Source organism: Zingiber officinale, chromosome 8B, assembly GCF_018446385.1.
Source record: "Zingiber officinale cultivar Zhangliang chromosome 8B, Zo_v1.1, whole genome shotgun sequence".
NCBI classification, from domain to species: Eukaryota; Viridiplantae; Streptophyta; class Magnoliopsida; order Zingiberales; family Zingiberaceae; genus Zingiber; species Zingiber officinale.
Window position 1 is genome coordinate 38,985,290 of NC_056001.1, and position 18,725 is coordinate 39,004,014.

The 18,725-nt window shown below is 37.7% G+C and overlaps 4 protein-coding genes across 6 annotated transcripts; 1 reads left to right on the forward strand and 3 right to left on the reverse strand.

Annotated features, from left to right (window-relative positions):
- Positions 1–2,938: 2,938 nt before the first annotated feature.
- Positions 2,939–6,311, reverse strand: LOC122017154. Its single transcript, XM_042574691.1, has 6 exons — positions 5,554–6,311; positions 5,144–5,461; positions 4,599–4,763; positions 4,036–4,089; positions 3,822–3,968; positions 2,939–3,453 (listed from the first exon to the last, which is right to left on the reverse strand). The coding sequence occupies exons 1-6, from the start codon at positions 6,076–6,078 to the stop codon at positions 3,076–3,078; spliced, it is 1,587 nt and encodes a 528-aa protein (XP_042430625.1). The 5' UTR covers positions 6,079–6,311; the 3' UTR covers positions 2,939–3,075.
- A 2,974-nt stretch (positions 6,312–9,285) lies between these two features.
- Positions 9,286–10,531, reverse strand: LOC122016734 (nuclear transcription factor Y subunit C-6-like). 3 transcript variants are annotated; one of them, XM_042574124.1, is made up of 2 exons: positions 10,389–10,531; positions 9,286–10,074 (listed from the first exon to the last, which is right to left on the reverse strand). In XM_042574124.1, the coding sequence occupies exon 2, from the start codon at positions 10,054–10,056 to the stop codon at positions 9,541–9,543; it is 516 nt and encodes a 171-aa protein (XP_042430058.1). In that variant the 5' UTR covers positions 10,057–10,074; positions 10,389–10,531; the 3' UTR covers positions 9,286–9,540. The 3 variants fall into 3 exon arrangements, with proteins under 3 accessions (XP_042430058.1, XP_042430057.1, XP_042430059.1); XM_042574123.1 differs by having other exon boundaries at positions 9,286–10,095; XM_042574125.1 differs by having other exon boundaries at positions 9,286–10,104; positions 10,389–10,511.
- Positions 10,532–10,616: 85 nt separating this feature from the next.
- LOC122016735 (RING-H2 finger protein ATL56-like) lies at positions 10,617–12,052 on the forward strand. The gene has a single exon (XM_042574126.1). It carries the CDS (start codon positions 11,203–11,205, stop codon positions 11,617–11,619), a length of 417 nt encoding a protein of 138 aa, XP_042430060.1. The 5' UTR covers positions 10,617–11,202; the 3' UTR covers positions 11,620–12,052.
- A 1,088-nt stretch (positions 12,053–13,140) lies between these two features.
- On the reverse strand, positions 13,141–17,755 carry LOC122016654 (ubiquinol oxidase 4, chloroplastic/chromoplastic-like). The gene is made up of 9 exons (XM_042574027.1): positions 17,497–17,755; positions 16,938–17,121; positions 16,423–16,516; positions 16,175–16,290; positions 15,017–15,125; positions 14,268–14,336; positions 13,775–13,846; positions 13,657–13,704; positions 13,141–13,566 (listed from the first exon to the last, which is right to left on the reverse strand). Exons 1-9 carry the CDS (start codon positions 17,670–17,672, stop codon positions 13,445–13,447), a joined length of 990 nt encoding a protein of 329 aa, XP_042429961.1. The 5' UTR covers positions 17,673–17,755; the 3' UTR covers positions 13,141–13,444.
- Between the last annotated feature and the right edge of the window lie 970 nt (positions 17,756–18,725).

Consider the following 18,725-nt stretch of genomic DNA (forward strand, 5'->3'; position numbering starts at 1 on the left):
TCAGGACACCTACTTTCCTGGTCACCCGTCGACCTCGACCCCGTCTAGGTACATTTGAAGGCAGGACCAGATCCTAGGCTTAAACACGTCTACCTCCTGTCTCTAACTCCCCTACGTGATGTGGGACTAAAAGCACAGACCGTCCGCAATCGCCATTTCAAATTGCCTCTGCCAAAAATTCCACATCCGCGAGCTCCTTCTCCGTCCTCGATCTTCTCCATGTAGGGTTCCGCCTCCTCGGTATTGCCTAAGAAGGCTTCTCTGAATTGCAGCTTCCTATCGAGCTTGAAGCTCTCCTTCTAGCATCGGTTGGAGCTTGACCTCGTTGTGGATTCCAGACTTATGGTTTTCTTTCTCGGTTTCTTTTTGTATGAAAATGGCGCGCGACCGGATCAGGTCGCGGGTGTGCGGGAGTTCGATGCCCACTTTACGAGCGTGGATTTGGATCGCCAGCACGGAGGCGGTGGCTTTGTTTCAGGCACCCAATTTACCCAGACTTGTTCTGACTCAGGTAGCGCTACATTCTAACCATTAATTTGTTTCAGGCAGTTGTCATTGATTCAATTCTTTCAGTGATGAAGCGAAAACAACTTGTTCTGATCCGCATATGCTTCTTATCTGTTTTCTCACTTCGTAAAATTGGGCTTCCATTTCATCTTTGGATATTATTAATTCTATACTAAAAACTATTGCCCACAATAACTGAATTTCTCTAAATGATTGACTAATTTTGCAACATCAACATGAGAATTCATTTCTGATGTCATATCTGCTTTACTGATCGACCGACATTTTTAGTGTTTCTTCAGTTTTTTTTTTGTTTTTTTTTTTTGTAAAAACTAGCCATCCACATGGGCCATTGAATGTGGTTTGTTGCCATCTGAATCAACGGCTTGGATTGAGTTGGGGTTCTTTAGGCTTGTTTCTTCCTGTGTTAACTTAGTTGGGAGCAAGCATCAAAAGTATAGCCATTTGATTGGAGTTGAAACTACTACAGTTCTAAAAATTTTCCAACTTATATAACTATTTTGTGCTTCTATGAGATAGTCAGATTCATTAAGACATCCCTTAGGGGTGGGGATTGGATAATAGGCAAATTGATAGATGAAAGTAGATTCCCGCCGATGTTCGGAATTTAATCCACTATCCAATCCCTTTTTTCTCCTATATGAGTGAGCCCTTGCTGATTTTTTACCAAAGTACTCTGAAGCGAAAGTTCTTTTGTAAACACTTCTATTTAATGACTTGAAGCACCAAGTACTTCTCTAGTTATGGCATTTTTGTGTGCCCTTTAGAAGTCTTCTAGTCCCCCTTGTCGATGTTGCAACCATTAATAAGTGCAAATTTGGTTAGACAGCTTTTGAGATAGGTTGACACATGCATCTTCAACTCCTCTTCCATTCACCAAAATGTATAGCATCTTCAAAGGGTAAGGTTTGCCCTGAAGATTCATAATTGAGAAGCAAGGATAAGTTGTTTTTTCTCCTGTTGGTTTCTCAAATTGTTGCCAACTCTAATGTTTTCAAGAAAGAGGATCTGATCAAAATGGGGGAAAATTTGAGGTAATTGCTGAGAACTATGGCTTCCATGAGAATGAGACCCATAGGAACAGATGTTAAACAATTTATGTTATATATCAATATATGCTATGTGTTTACTAAAGTTTCAGACATTGTTTCTTCAACGATTCAAATACCGGCAAGAATGAGTTGTGCCAAGAAGTAGTTTCACTCACTCAGACCTTCAACTAGAATTTAAACTGAGCCCTATTGGGTCTTGTCGCTCTGCACTTACTTCCTAGTAACAATTTAATGTGTTGCTTGCTGTCAGCTATGCTTTTTTCGCCCCAAGACTTCAGTCTTCTTGAATGTATTGCTCATTGTTTAAATTACTAGATCAACTGCATGAGTCCTATGTCTGTCCAGGTTCTTTTGGTGTTCCAATCTACTCTATGAAAATCAGTGAACTTAAATTTTGCAAGGTCCTGGATACCGAGTTTGTCAGTATCGACCAAGCAACCTATTCGGTCTCATAGTGGTGAGATTTCCAACAGTTCCCCCTTTCTTGATTTTTTTTTCCCATTGCATTATATGATAGATGCAAAAAAAAAAAAAGATTTACAGGTTTATTGGTGAGCTTGGAAATATATTAATGCTGTCCTTGTGTGCATTTTTTTTGTTCTTAAAAGTTTTTGTTAGATTTAACATTGGCCTCTACTTTCCATCAAAATTGATTCATCCAAAATTGAATGGATTTGAGGGGAAGGGAGGGAAGTGATAGAATATAACTGTACTCATGTTTCCACGAACACCATTGACCATCACTTTGTCCTTAATTGTCCAAAACCACTTCTTGTTTGAGACCTCCAAAACTGCCACCATTAGTTGCCGACCAATGACCATCGAACATCATCACTTGTCGATGACGATGATCGTATGGAACTCCACTTTTGGTGGCCACTTGCTGGCTGATGGTTGCTAGTCATCACTAACCTTCACACCTAAAAACATAATGTAGGTTACCTTCATTTTTTTTTTTTTACCTCTTGTTCCTCCACTTCCCTCCTTCAGTTTTCTTTCCCTTAAATTCTGTTCCTTCCAAGTACGCAATTTAAAAAAAAAAGTATTCCAAACTTTTTCCCAGCCTTTTGTTTCACTACCTTATGCTAATTCATTAATAAATTAATTTGGCAGTGGGACCAAAAATGTTTTTGATGATTAGCTATGAACAAAGACAGTGATTAAATCCCCTTGCTATATTGATGGATATAAGCTTTTATTACAGATTATGACATTTTACTAGAAAATTGAGTTGTGCTGGAATTGTACTGACAAACTTGGAGGAAAGTCAAAAAATCATTAAAAACCTTTGAGCTGTATGCAGTTGTTTCCACAACCATCTAATCAATGAGCTAGGAATTAATTATATTACGAGTAAATGATCACAAAATTGATGTATTCTTCCACTGTAACTTTTCCAAAATTTTACAATTAAAGAGTAAAACTGAATCAAACTAATGAAAACAAATAAAAATAAAGAAATACTAGTTTTAATTCCTCAAAGTTTGTACTATACTCAAGGGCATCTGGTGCTCCTTCCTGGCCCTCCAAAGTAGAAATAGTTTCCCCAGACACTATTGCTTCTGGCCTGAATGTCATAGCAATTTGGATGATCAGCAATGACCTTTAGGTTTGCTGCAGGGATGAGACTGTTGTCCCAGTCCACCACTTTCAAGTTCCTAAAGTAAGCCGCCTGCCTAAACCCTTGCTCGGCGTAATGCCCGCTGCCCATTTGAGTGGAGGTGTGGACGCCGGCCGGGCGAGTGTTGAAGATCTCACCTCCGAATTGCACCATCGTGGCATGTACCGCGAGGTGATTGAACAAGTAGGATGGCCAATAGCCCACCAGCACCCCGGGACCAAACTCCAGCCACCAATTCCCATGCTTTGGATCCTACATTCTCAAATTTAACTCACTGAACCATTGGAACAATGTTGTTGCTGAACAAAATACTTTAGCCATTTCTTTCATCTAATCAGATTCACTTTAGTCTATAAAATTATAATCTTTACAGAGTATCAATCAGTCAAAGACCAATTCTTAAAAGTGTAAGGCATTTCAGAAGTGCCCACTCAGAATCCACTGAGTGAACTGAGGATTCTGAATCTACCACTATCTCAATTGAGGACAGCAAAGTGGCATTCAAAGCGGTAGCAAAGTCAAAAGGAAGTATGATAAATAACTTGAAGTTTCTTTAGTAGAGTTGAATAGCAGATTTACTTAGTTAAAAAAAAAATTAAGATTTGATAGATATAGCTTACCTTCCATATCAAGAGACTGATATCGAATTGCTTGCCATTATAAGCTGAGACTGGAGATATTGCAGCACCTATTGCAATTCTATTACTTGTTTGGACGAAGCCCGAGCATAGTAAGTTGTAGCAACCTGTTTCTCGATATGCATCTGTCTATAGTGCAATGAAAATAAAGGAATTGTTTTCTTGAAGGAAACAAAAAAAAAAACTAGAGACTTACTGTCCAATAAGTGAAAAATCTAGGAGAGTTATCACCATACAGCTGTGGACTCACCTAAGATAGAAGAAAAAGAAAAAATCATTCTTGTTAATTTGCTAATAAAGAGATAAACTAGTCAAGACACACTTAACTCTTCACTATTACACCATGAATCAAATATCACCAACTATTTTGGCTTCTTGTCTCCATCAGTTGAGAGAAAAAAACTATTGAAGTCAGAATTTTGGCCTGAATTAGGTTGATCAGTTAATGTTGATGCAGACATAACCTAAGAGTCAGTAAAGTCTCTGTTTGGTAGATGATAATGAAATTAGAAAAACAAAATTCTATAACTCATTACCTCACCAATTTTTTTTATAAAATAAAAATATTCACAAAGCCTGTACAAAAGCACTAAATTAAGATAAAGGAAAAGTGGAGATGCCAATTACTTTTCCATCAAGCTCTACTACCACACTTTCCACACTATAATGACTTCTTGGTGTGGTTTCTTTCAGTATTATCTAAAATCATACATATTGAAGTATTAAGTTAGACTTGTATGTATGTATGTATATATGTACCTGCCATCCTGCTTCGATGGTGTTGAGATCAGTGGCGAAGGATCCAGAGATGACCCAAATTTGCGATAAGCTGAATTCGGAAGAAGAACTCAACTTTGGAGCCCACACATTTAAGCTTGCTTTGGCTCCATAAAGTTCTTCTCCCACAGCATAACCTACTGCATGCTGGATGCATCCCCACATAAAACATTTCATTAGTTCATATAATTAATATCCTGTATTTTCCTAAAAGAATTCCAGAAATAAAAAATATATTAAAAAAATTAGAGTATTATTTAATTCTAACATATGTTTGACTTGGTTAAGGAGTTCATGTGCAAATACAGTACGAAAAAAAAACAGTTTTTAGATTTAAATTTCAAGTTTAGTCAAACATTCAATTTAATTAGGATGGATAGTAGATTTTATTTGATTTTAATTAGATTTGAATGATTTATTGGCATCTATTCGACGCTTACAGAAGCGTCGGTAATAGCAACCTAATTTGATTTGACTGGTTTAATTTAATGATTTATGACGTCATGAGAAATTATCAATCACTGTACCTCATGGCTTCCGCCGACGGAATCTCGTTCCGCGCTGGCCGCCGGAGCCGGGGGCTTTCTGCCGAAGCTCCTCGCCGAGCTGGCTCGGAGTATGTCTTCTTCCCTGGTTCTCCGGATCGGCACGGTGCCCTCCGGGCACGTCTCGCCGCCGCCGCTCCAGAGCTGCTGTATTCCTCCTCCTCCTCCGCCGCCAGTTTTGTATCCTTTAGGCCTCTCCGGCGGATCCTCCACCACTGCTTCCGATCCTTGCAGAACCGGGTGATCGAACGCCGGCTGAAGGTGCGTCGAAACGCAGTCGATGAGATCGCCGTCAGGACTCTGCTCCGCCACCAAAACAGAGCATTTATTTGGATAATTTTTTTTTTAACGATTAATCAAAACCAAACCAGAAGATTTTCTTTATTTTTTACCTGGATTGTCTTGATAGTAGGCTTATTAATCTTCCGGAGTTGCGATCTTATTATTCGTTGATACTTTCGCAGCTCTTCGCCTGACCGCACCGCCGTGTCGTTTCCCCCCTCCGCCTCCGCCGCCGCCGCCGCCGCAGCCTCCGCGAGCACTAAAATCGCAAGAAAGGCGACAACTTGCGCCGCCCTGCAGCCCCAAGAAGCAGCCATAGAATCGATCTGAAGCGGACACAAGTAAGATCCTCCTCCTACATTCGCATGCTTGTCGTCTTCTTCTTCCTCCTCCAAAGCATCATCTTCCGATACATAAATTAAAAGAACGGGATGGGAGATTAGTCCGCCATTAATTAATCTGCAGGTGTTATTATAGAATTCCCTGCATGTGGGCGAGGAGCAATGAGGATGGAGCTCTGCTTTTTTTTTTTCCTTTATCTTTGCTGCCTTTTTCCCCCTTCCTCCTCCTCCTCCTCTTCTTCTCACATGATGATGGGTTTTATAGGTAGGTGGAGAAAAAAGGAGGGGAGGCATTGAATACTGATGCTGGGGAAGCTGGTGTTGCTTCTCTTCTTTTGATTGCAATTGATCTTTTGGGTTTGTGGTTTCTTCGCATTCATTTTGCTGGGAGTTCACTCGATTGAGAGGTCTGCAGGCATGCAAAGTGTTCTGCTCTCTTGTTTCTTCTCACATCCACTCCTCCTCCTCCAGTCCTCCTCTCGGTTCCCTAGATTGTTGCTTTGACTGGCCTCTGGTTCACTGTTTTGGAACCCAATTAGACACCAGACCTAACCGACTCACATAGTCTGACTCAATTGAGCTCAACTAGCTCATTTCAGCTCTATTGCTTACTCCACTTGATTGACTCAACTAACTCATCCAATTGTCACTCACGAGTTCATTGTCAATTTGTTTTTTTTTTATGTTTATTTTTGTTAGGTTTGACTTATACATCATCCGTCAAAGCACCTTACTGTCGAGCGAACACTGGACAAAACGTGGTATCAGTACCTTAATATTATTATTCATTTCAGCGGGTCAACTTTGAAACGTGAGAGGAGGAGAATACGTGCATAAATTAGGGTGTTTATCTTTTAGAATCATACTAAATATACATATTTTATGTCATAATTATTATGATCTTCACTGTAATAATACTAAAATTGAATTGTTAGTTGTTGTTTTTTTTTTCACATTTCATTCTTTCAATATTAAATTAAGTTATTCTATCAATTACTTTTAACTTCCTATACCTAATAGTATAGTTATGTTTTTCTTTCCTTAGTTGTTAAGAAGAGTTTAACTATAAATTTCTCAAGTTTTTAGGCTATTTCAAGACTTGATGTCAGTACTCTACTTTGATTAGGGGTAGCAATTTGGTTCGGATTCGGATTGACAGGTTCAAATTGACAGATTGACAGGTTGACAAATGACAACTTGAACCCGATCTGATTATTAATTCGGGTCAAAATATTCAACCTGAACCTAATCTGTTTATTTGCACTTGACCCGAACTTGACCCGTTTGACCCGAACATGACCTGAATTCATTAAAGAACTTTTGTATATTAAATTAAAAAATAAAAATAACATTTATCTATACAAATTGAAAATCCACATCATAAATGATAAGTCATGACAACATTGCAATCAATAGCATATCTCTATGTTTATAGTTTTAACTTTTTTAAATTTGTAATTTTAGTTTAAATTTATAATTATTTATAAACGGATTCGCAGGTTGTGATTAGGTCATTTCAGGTTGACCCGAACTCGACCTGTTTATTAATTGGATCAATTGGGTCGATCCGATTTCGACCCGAATCCGAAACTACCCAATTCTAACCTAATTTTTTTCGTGTTCGGTTCGGATTGTGTTTTCATATCGGGTCAAAAATTATTACCCCTAACTTCGATATTGTATGACTCCTATCGTCTAACTAAGAAGGGATCTTATTCAAAGAATACTGGATTGATAGATCGTCCATTACAAGCGCTTCTTGATTAATTCTAACGGTTGATGAAAAATTTTCATAAGACTAAACTAATTGATATGTCAACTTTAAAAAAAAAAAATTATTCTCACCTTGTGGATCCTTGTAAGTTTGAGTGGAGGATGCCTTGGCTCCTATTTACTGCATGTGAAGTCCGGGGAATAATGGTCCACACCCACAAGAACCAAAAGTATACAAGATTTCACTCTCAACCAAGACATGTAGATTCTATTCCCACTAAATAGGGTTTTCAAATCCAGACGACAGGGTGAATGAATAAATATCATTGATCGCTTAAGTTATGTTCTTTCTTGATCCAAATTCTAATTTAATGATCAAAAGCATCTTATGCTGGTAATGATATTATGAGTAGCTTAACCCTTCTTTGCAGGCTCACAGCACAAAAGATGAGTGCATTGCAACAGCTAGGGTTTGCCCCTGTTGTGCATATGCAATGAAAAGGCAAAGCACAAGGATCAAAAGAAAAATAGCTTAGAAGCTAATGCCATCTTTCCATGAGTTGCTACTGTTCCATACATAAAAAAAAAGGTATGAGTTGCAACTACAATTCATGCATGTTATGGACAGATCGAAACTAAAACTCAAGAAAGAAGAAATAGATATTGAACACCATGAACATTCAAGGACAAATGTTCTCCAACACAAAAGATGATAAAGTATCATCTTTTAGAGAAAGAAAGGGTAAAGAAATGAAAAGTACATAAGGGCAATGTTTTACAAAACAATAGAGATGATAAATTCAAAGGAAGAAAGAAATAAAGGAATCAAAAGTTCAGGGCATCCAAACTAAACATTCCTAATACTGTGTAAAACCTTTCTAATAGGCTCACATATGCTCATCTGTTTATCCACAGATTGGTTTTGAGACTGAAACTAGAAAAAGAGAGAGAGAGAGAGAGAGAGAGAGAGAGGATAAGAGTAATTCAATCTGCAGATTTTGATTAAACATTCAACTTCAGTCAATCAAAAGGCCTTTATCGACAATTATTTGGTCTATGGTAAACTAGTTAGAAGTGGTACTGCTGTAAGGGATTTAATCTTCTTGTTCCCACCGCATGGTCAAGAACTAACAAAATCCTTTTAGCATCTTCAAGTACTTAACAAAATAAATAAGAACAGTTCAATCTACAAACTTTGACCATACATTCAATTTAAGTCAATCAAAACCCTTTGAACGCCTTCATAAAACCCCAAACCCTAAAAACATGAAACAGAACCAAGATGAAACGAAGGAATAAAAGGATGATACATGTATAGAAACAGGTTTTCAAGAATCCTCCAATCGATACAAAAACCAAAATTTGACTTGCAGCAACAAAAAAAACATAAACATACTGTACATTGAAGATCTTCACAACATAATCCAGGAAAAAGAAGTCATTTCAAAGTAGAACAACACATATAATCACGCTACTCTTTCTGATAACCAAACATGTTGTCTTCTTTTAGAAACTTTGGCTTCACTTTTAGTTTAAAATATCGACAAAATCAATTAATATCAGAAACACAACTCTAGATCAATGAGATGATATAAACCAAAAGTAAAAGGCCTATAATGTGCACACATATCGCTTTCAAACAAATGTAAAGACCTTAAGATCGAGGATGAGGAATAATACTCCCTTTAACTCAACACTTCATTTGCATGTGAGAAATAAATAATTCTAACAACCAGACAATTATGAACCAACTAAATTTCTTTTTACAATACTTGTTAGTGCAACATATAGCACAACTAAAGAAGTTTAACAAACACTTAACAGCACATCAGTTGTCGTATAATTGACATGAACATACATGCAATTAAACGAGCCACACTTAAACAAGTATAAACTGAAGAACAATAACTCATTAGCAGCCATGGCAAGAAAGTTCTACTGGAATTCATATTTCAGATGATAACATCACAATAGACCAAATTGGAGTTTATGCTTAAGATCACACTAACATGGATTTATTAAAAGTCTCAGGTCGTGAGGATGCTACTTAGGGACATAGTAGTAAGAGAGAGGGTCACCAGACGGGGCTCCAAGTGCATGGGCGACGTCTTCCTTCCCTTCCTCCCTTGGCACAATATCGATGAGAAAATCGAACACATCAGTGCGGCTGATGGCCGCAGCTATGTCGTTCTTTTGCAGTGTCCGGCGCTTGTTCTCCTCGGCATGAGCCCACGACCTGTGAGTGAGTTCCAGGATGAACATCTCACAGGCGCGGGCGAAAACCACGGGGGCTTCGGCAGCAATCATGCGCACATCCTCATCTGCCTTCATGATCTTCTTGATCCTGGCGAGAGGCAGGCTGTGATTGCGGAAGTCGGTGGTCTGCTCGATCTCTCTGTACTGATCAGCCCAGAACAACTGCAGCTGCTGCTGCTGCTGCTGTTGCTGCTGGTGGAAGAGGTTCTGATAAGCCTGGTACGGACCAGCGCCGCCAGCGGTGGGATAGGGAACTCCGACACCGATCACAGGAGGGACTGGGTGGCCCGGTGGCTGATCCATTCCTAGCGACCAGAAAGCCTGCCTTCAAGATACGGCAACCTAAAACTCCTTTTTTAGAACAAAAATCAAGAAAAAAAATCCTAACTTTTGGGGGAAGAAAACAAATAAACCTAAAATCTCTCAACCAAAATCATATAGAGCAGGGAGAAACAGAGAGGGATCTGAAAAATATGAGAAATCCAGAGAAAGATTGAATTTCTATAAGTTATAGAAGGAAAAAAAAAAACAGGAGAAATCAGGCGATTGGATCGCGAGAGCCAGCGAAAGCGAAAGTAAATCATGGAACTACAGACCTATCGCAAATAAATTGAAAGGATGAACTGATGGCGAACCTGGAGAAGACTTCACCACGCCTGGAGAGGAAGCGAGGGAGGCGAGTGCGAGCGAGGGGACGAAATCGGCGACTGCACGAAGAGAGGGTTGGGAAACGGGAAGGGCAAATTAAATAGAAATTAATGAGATCCTGGAATTCAGGGATGGCGACAAGTGTAAAGAAAGATGGGCCTGCCATCACGAGTCGGAGTGAGCTGGTTGATTAGGCTTGTGGGCTGGGCCACACACAACCCCCATTTGGTTGGTTGGGCTTTATTGTCGTTCACTACTCATTGGCTCGATTTGGTCTCTGAACTACCCAAATTTCTATCTGTTTAAGATAAATCCTGCTCTGCTTCAACTAGCGTCTATTAGGTCACCAAATGCGCACTGAATGCACCTCTGTCTGGGTTGAAATGGAATAGAATGATTGATTGATGGCGAAGCCAGTTAACATATTGTTCATCCACCCTGTTCATTTAGTCGTTGGTTGGAAGATATCCTTGATAAGTTTAGTTATTCATCCAAGACTATCAACGAAAATCTTGTATAGCCTACATCCGTACGTAGTTATGATGATCATATGATATAGAACCTCCGGGAAGGGAATGGATCTTGCGTGGTTTAACTTGTTCCGTCTGATTTTGGCTCAGGAACTCGAGTCGAGTATGATCTCTGTGCTAAGTCAAGTAGAGATCTTATTGGACCGTCAGCGGTCGCTGGCTTCTGGACCTAAATCATTCCAATTTATGAGGCTTAGCCTCTCTTTTCCTATGCCCTGTGTGTCATTCGGCTGACCCAGAGGATAAGCTTCTCCGCCGCGCTGTTTTATTGATGTTACTTGCCGGCAGCCTCGCCTCGCCCTGCCTCAGGCTCCTCGTCGTCGCCGCCGCGGTGCCCGCGGCGCTGCTGCTCGCCGGGCTCTCCGTCCTGGTGGCGCTGCAAGCGTGCACCGTCGTCCGGGTGTTCCTTCGGCGGTCGTCCAGGTGCAGAGGGCGCAGAAGGGGGTTGTCGACGGAGGAGGTGCGGAGGCTGCCGTGCTACGCCTTCCGGCCTCCGCTGGCGGCCGAGGAGGAGGCGGAGCAGTGCGCGGTGTGCCTGGAGAGGTTCGGGGCGGGGGAGCGGTGCAGGCTGCTGCCGCTCTGCCGGCACAGCTTCCACGCGCAGTGCGTCGACCCGTGGCTCCTCACCGCCCCCGTTTGCCCCATTTGCCGCACCCGCGCCGCCGCCGCCGCAAAGCGTAACGGCTAAGAGAAGAATAATTCATTATTTATACAATGATAAAATATATTTTAAGAGAATATTTTATTTGACTTAATCTATCGTAGTGTCGTTCGGGGCAGATTCAGAATACCACGATGAAAATAATTATTATACTATATATATTCGAAGGCTGCGCAGCGTGGTCGACGGGAGAGGAGGCGGAAGGTATATATCGACGATCAGACGAAGAGTCGGGAGGAGGTACCGGCCGTCAAAGACATAGAAGGGACGGATAGATTGATGACCCCCTCTCTACTACTTTCAATGCCCGCTTGATACTTGAATTGTATCACACTATTGACACAAGGCTTCCATGAGCGTGAGTTAATACTTGAATGGTAGAATTGTTACACATGAGTAAGATTCGAATTACTTGGAATTTATTTTTTTAGGGAATAAGATCTGAGAAAGGTTCGAATTATTTGGGGTTCATTTCTTTAAAGAATAAATTTCGCCTACCTAAAAGATTGCTCGATACCAGGATTTATTATCCTTCCACATGTCTTAGGGCCGAGCATTAGCATATTTTTACCGTACATTATTAACATCAGGGATAGATATATACGTGACTGCCCCTACTTTTAAATTAGGATCTTCTGGTCTATAAATTATGAATCAGGAGATGATCCTTTACATGAGAACCCTTGATTTAGATAGATTTCATCTTTAAATAGATGGAGTTCATCCAAATCAAGGGTCTAAAAAAATAGATCATCCTCTGATCCGCAAAGGATCCGTCCTCCCTACTCTTATTGTGCTCGATTAGTTTGTCATAAGCTGCCGGTAGAAAACTTCTATACGACCGGATCTATATATATTAATATATATAAATACAATAACAATAATTCTATTAAAATTCACAGTTATTCTTTTAAATAAAATGAACAATGATATATTTTAAAATCCTTGAGGATGTCTTAAAGCATGTAGTTGAAATCATCCACTGTGATTTTATCTTCTAAAAGCCCTCAATTATTAGAGTGCATTTTAAAAAACATTTTTAACATTAGCCTTATAATAATAATAATACAAGAAATATATTTTGTATTTCTAATAACATTTAAAAACATTTCAAATATTAGTCTCATAAATAATATAATAGATACATTATCACTTAAAAGTTATTTACAGCATCTTTATTAAATATTTTTTTAAAACAATTTATGTATTTTAGTATGGCGATAGTTGCTAATTTTAATCTTAAAAAAAAACACTAGCTATTCCTAAAAGTTATATATACAAATTATGTTGTAAAATTATTGAAAATATGAGAGAAGATTTATCTCTTTAATTTTTTTTTCAAATAAAAAAACATAAAATTAATGCACTGACCAATTAATTAATGAGCTAAATTATAGTAATTAATGCGGTGGCCTAGATCCATGCACATGTTGGAAAGCATACCGTGCAGCAATTATTGTACTAAGAAAGCAAATCAATTTGTGGAATTAAATGCACAATTATAGATCAAAGGGTAAAATATATACTCTTTTTTAGGAGGATAAAACATTAAAGATAATTAATAATTTCAAAAGAAATATAATACAAAGCTAACAACTATGTTAGTACTCAAAGCTACACTGTCATTATTTGGAGCCAACATGAAATTAAGAAGCCTTTAGTATTCCTGAGACATACGACATCGATCCATCTCGAGCAGGGACACGAGTTGTGTGCGATCGACATCTATTTCATTTGTAGGTAAGTCAAAGAAGAACTCATGCTTTTTTATCAAACAAGTTAACAAGAGAGTCATCTAAGGTTTACTATATACAAACTATGTCTACTTATGCGTCATTGAGGCCTTCGACATTCATTCAGAGGTTTTGGGCGAGTGCGGAGAGCGAAGATTCCCGTGAGTTTGGCAGGCTGCCATTGTCTTGCAGTGTTCGGCTTCATCATCACGAATGTTGATGAAAACGTCATAAAGATTCTCTGGAGAAGATGAGTAGATATCATTCAACAGTCATTATGTAGGGGTGGGTCATCAATTAGCAATACATCCAAACAATCAAGCTTAACTACCTATTTTGGGTCTCCTAGTCTTGGGAGTTCTTGAGGTTTGGAATTCGTCTGAAACATCGAGAAAGTATCACAATCATATGCGGGGAAATTGGGACCAAACAAGATTCAAGAATTTTACCAAACAGGTATAAATCTTCATTCAGGTAGTAGTTAATGGCAGCTGCTGGAGCAGGCAATTTTTTTAGTTCATCTGCACAATTGGAAGAAACGTATCAGATATGTGAACTTAATTATGTGACATCTAACAAGTAGATTAACATGTCATAAAGTACATTATTTCTTTCTTTTCCTGCTATTTTCTTTATTTTCCTTACTAACTAAAAGAAATGAGAATATCATCGATAAAGCTTCCAGAGTCTTGGGCTTCTAAATATAAAGTCATAAATGTTTAAATTACCTGTAATTCAAATAGGTAACACAGAAATAGGATATGCAGCACTATATCAATTAAACACAGGTACAACTAGTTGATATGGTTTCTGAAGCATAACCATATATTTACCGAGGTCGATCTAATGCATCATAGTCATGTAATTGATGCATATCATAGGATTTTTTTAAAAAAATTATTTTTTGTGAAAAAAGAGTGAAATTTCAGAGAAGCTATGCACCTCCTTGGAGCTTTATAAACTTGTCATAGGTTGAATATGCGTGCTGCTCAACACATTCCGAAAAATGATCTGCGGGTAAATATGAAAAGATGAGAGGGAAAAAATGGTGAGTTGTAGCTGAGATTTTTGCCATTTTTTAATGAAAAATGGCTTCAATAAATACATGAATAAATAAATTTTTAAGCATATGCGAAAGAAACAGTCTCTTGCAAAAAAGCAGGATAAGGCTGCATACAATGGATCCTTACCCGGGACCCCGCATAGCTGGAGTTTCGTGCACCGGGCTGCCACTTTTTTTTTATGCAAAAGAAAGTACTCAAAGCTAAACTAGAGCAAGAGTAATATAATATAAAGGCACAAAAAAGTATCGTAGGCCTACGATATCTTAAATACCATCAATCAAGTAGGGTTCGTGAAGTAAACTATTAATTGTTTATATGATAAATAAATTGCTATAAAAAAATTTATTATAAGTTTTCATTAATTGCAATATATATTAGATGGTATAATAAATAATTATAACGATAAATGACTTGAATAATTATTTATAATTACTAATAAAGTATTTATTAGTGATGATTATTTACTTGTAATTATACAAGTAAATTGAATAATTATTTATAGTTACAAATAAATAATTTATTACTGATAAATATTTACTTGTAATCATCAGGAAATTTAATTACAATTTTAAGTAAATAATTATGATAATCAGTAAATAATTAATTTGTGGTGTAACCAATACTTACATGCCATTCTGGGGCTCAACATGTACATTCCAACAGTCATGAAGTAGTAAAAGAATGCAACAAATGGACCGAGGAAACGATCAAACCAGAAAGCATTGCCCCCCAATTCCTGCAGAAAGGAAGCAAGAGTGTGATAAAGAATATCAGAATGTTAGAGTCCAACATTCATCTAATACAGACTCTCTAATCAATAGATGTATCATCAAAGAGGCCAATCGACTTGCGGCATATAAAAGTGATTATCAACTAGGAACTCACAATGTGCACATTAAGGCATTAAGTGCGAGTAAGATCAGTATGGAAAAAATGAAATAAAAAACATAATGTGCACATACTAAGGTTTTAGAATGTGAGTATAAGAACTACAAAATTAGGAAATAAATACACATTCTTAGGAAAAACAACTGTATTATGCGAACTAACACTTATGAAATATCATGTTCCTTTCATAATAGTGAATTAACACACTAGTCATTAACTAATCTAACATGAACAAAATTAAATTGAATTAATCAATGATACAAAATAGACAGATGCAACCTTAAGAAACATATTTACAATGATATACATCACAAAGTGTGGTCCTAGGCAAGCTTAGGGCCTCTGATGTGGCCCTCCCCTATGATGTCTTATTGTATCCAAACAAACAAAATTTTTTCACTATATATATCAGAATAGTGAACTAAAAACTATAGTATGCATAAAAGAAATATATCTATAATATATATATATACACACAAATCTTGATTGGCGTAAGGCTTGAACTCCTAGTTTTCTTTTATCTTGCCCTAACCGTGTTTGTGGGTTGGTCTGCTGAAATTTTCACGTCTCTCTCTATACAGATTATGGCGCCTGCATCAAAGTGAGGACGAGGCTCTGGATAAGTCATATATCTGAACTAGTATGTCCAAGGCCCTGGATAATTCATATTTTGGATGTAGTATCCCCAAACATAATCGACCAGTAGTGGAAACAAACAAAAGAAAAAAGACTTAGAGCTTGTAAACCGTTTTGTAAATTCACCTTAAATTTGAACAATACGGAAACTTTAAATTTGAACAAGCACAAACAAGTTTAGAAGATTATCTGGAATTTCAATGAAAAGTCAAAACCACAAGAATTGTTCATTGCAATTGGAATGCAACAGGAAAATTGTACCTCCATGATAAGTAGGTGGTGAAACTCATTCCAGCTTTCAGCAAAATGTACTTTCAGATAATCAGACCTTCTCCACCAACCAAAGCTCTCATACAGGTGCAAGACAGATATAAAAGCTACATGATAAAAAAGTTCAATAACAAATAAGAAAACTCAGTGGAGGCAAACGGATTTGAACCTTGAACAATAGAACAAAATATAGCATGGTCAGGAAAAGGTTAATATATTAAAAAATATAGAGAACTCACCAAAGTATGGGACTCTAGCTATGGTTTCCAAGACATAGAATCTTGCATAGTGGCGATCATGATATAACGAATCAAGGATATTGATTGTTGTATCCTATAAGAAATATACCTTAGCAAGTTAGCTATTAACCTAAATCCACTTCCAAAGAGTCCAATGATTAATAAAGGAAGAACAACTATCACAAATAAAATTTAAAACTTTTAAGTGATAAAAGAGGAGAGAAGAGGCTAAGGCCATTATCTAAACTATCACACTAACTTTGTTACATATTAGGCTTCACAGACATATATAAAGTATCATGGTTGGAAATATCAACAGACTAAAAAAATTCTCCAAATACTGTATTCGCTTCAATTTACATTCAAAAACATGCAGTTGTTTGCTGCTATGGGCAATTTGCAACATGAGCCTATAAGCATATATAATATTAAGACAAATGAACATGTATGGAGAGCTAAATTTCATCTAAAGTAACATCTGCAAACAATTGAAGCATGAAAAAGTAAAAACTTACTGTCAGAAAAATGTTAAAGGACTGTTCAAGCTTAACATTCCATGATACTGGTTCACTGGTTCCTGGTTCTGAATTGGTTGCGTCTTTCTCATTGTACAGTAGTTCTTTTGCAGGAAAAGATTCCTCCACTTTCACCTTCTCATCTTTCTCTTGCACCGTTGCGGCCTTCACTCGATGCAACCTCCTATACACACAGCAGGAGCGTTTCGTCAAAAAACCCATTTCTAAGAAATCACAGGGAGAATCAAATCAATAAAAAGGTCTTGTTTATATCAATTGTAGATTAAGCAAATTCCTAGTAATCAACCTTCAGAACATTTACTTCAATAAAACATTGAACTTGCAGCGGAAGTAACCATACCGATCGAAGAAAGAAAACAACGAAAACAAAAAGACAGAAGCTTGAGCTATCCAAAAGGGCACAACGGAAGCTTCCTTCGTACAAGGAAAAAAAAAAAGACCCCTCTTTCATGGCAAAACACTCATCAAAATTTAATCGCCCACCAAAATTTTTAAAACCAGAAGGGAATTTCCAAAACACATTAGAGGGAAATCATACCTAGAAGAGGACCTAAGAGAAGAACCAAAGGGGGAAGAAGCTGCACGGGCGAGAGGATTATAGAGGAAAGGAGTAGCAGGATCGCGACGGGATCTTCTAGCACTTCTTGGATCGGTCTTTGCGAAGAGCAAGGAAGGAGAGAAGAGGGGGGCAGTGGCCATGGCTCCAAGCTGCATTCTCGAGCTAGTTTCCTGCTTGCTTCCGCGGCAGCGATTGCTCTCGTTTGCCTTCCTCGCTCGACCAATTGCTAATTTGTGGCCGCCAACGATCCCGATCGAATATTCCGTACGATTTTTTTTAATGTCAAAGTTTACGTTGCCCCCTCACAATTTATCAAAATATTCACTTCACCTCTCATGGTATCAACATATCAATTTACCCTCCAAATCCATTTCATCTCATCTCCTCCGCCTATTTTTTAATAAATCTAAATCATCCTAATAGGGTGAATATGAAAGAAGTTGAAAGTTGCAGGGGCAACATGATATTTCTAAATATAAAGTGGTCATAGAAAATTGATAGAATTATTATTATTTTCAATTTAATACATTTCTTGTTTCTATTTTGCCCAATTTTTAGATCACTACGCTTAAAAAATTACAAATAAGATGAGGGAAAAATAAATTGAATAATTATCAAGGTTATTATAAATCATTTTGGATGTGTATAAAAAAAAAGTTTTTACGTCTACTTTTAGTAGAAAGAAAATCTACAAATCTACAAAATCAACTTAGCTTTCTCCCTAAGAACTTTCCTCCTTTGTACACGAGTAAAACTTTGAAAGTGTGTATTTGGTTGGGTTCAATTGGTTGCCCCTCGGCAAAAGAATCGCACCATTTTGGTCAGTTCAATCGGTTCAAGTTTAGAATGATAAAGTTCAAGTGATACCAAATAAGATTCACTATCAACAACTAAGTTTCCAACCAAACACAAACAATAATCATTGGATTCATGTAAAATACTCTGAAAAGAAAATAGCTTCTGATAGGGAATTCAAGTAGAATGGGTACAGTTGCAGATCATTCAATTGCCATTCAACTTACATATGCATCAACCAAGGGGAATAGCAAGAAGGAAAATCAAAAACAAAACGGGCTTTCTAAGTCAAAAACAATATTTGTTTCCACATCCAAGGAAAGATTCTGTACAAGAAATGAAGCAGGAATCGGTTTTTGTTTGAATAAATTCCACAATCATCTAAGCTTATTCACTTGTTGAGACGGCAAGAA

Excerpts from the sequence above, each read along its gene's own strand:
- LOC122017154 (XM_042574691.1), bottom strand. The coding sequence starts at position 6,078 with ATGCCTCCCCTCCTTTTTTCTCCACCTACCTATAAAACCCATCATCAT. Across the intron at positions 4,090-4,598 it reads CCATCGAAGCAGGATGGCAG|GTGAGTCCACAGCTGTATGG; the intron begins GTACATATATAC and ends CTTCTATCTTAG. Across the intron at positions 3,454-3,821 it reads TCAGTCTCTTGATATGGAAG|GATCCAAAGCATGGGAATTG; the intron begins GTAAGCTATATC and ends TTGAGAATGTAG.
- LOC122016734 (XM_042574124.1), bottom strand. The coding sequence starts at position 10,056 with ATGGATCAGCCACCGGGCCACCCAGTCCCTCCTGTGATCGGTGTCGGA.
- LOC122016735 (XM_042574126.1), top strand. The coding sequence starts at position 11,203 with ATGTTACTTGCCGGCAGCCTCGCCTCGCCCTGCCTCAGGCTCCTCGTC.
- LOC122016654 (XM_042574027.1), bottom strand. The coding sequence starts at position 17,672 with ATGCAGCTTGGAGCCATGGCCACTGCCCCCCTCTTCTCTCCTTCCTTG. Across the intron at positions 13,847-14,267 it reads GTTTATAAAGCTCCAAGGAG|ATGAACTAAAAAAATTGCCT; the intron begins GTGCATAGCTTC and ends CCAATTGTGCAG. Across the intron at positions 13,705-13,774 it reads TGAAGATTTATACCTGTTTG|ACGAATTCCAAACCTCAAGA; the intron begins GTAAAATTCTTG and ends TCGATGTTTCAG.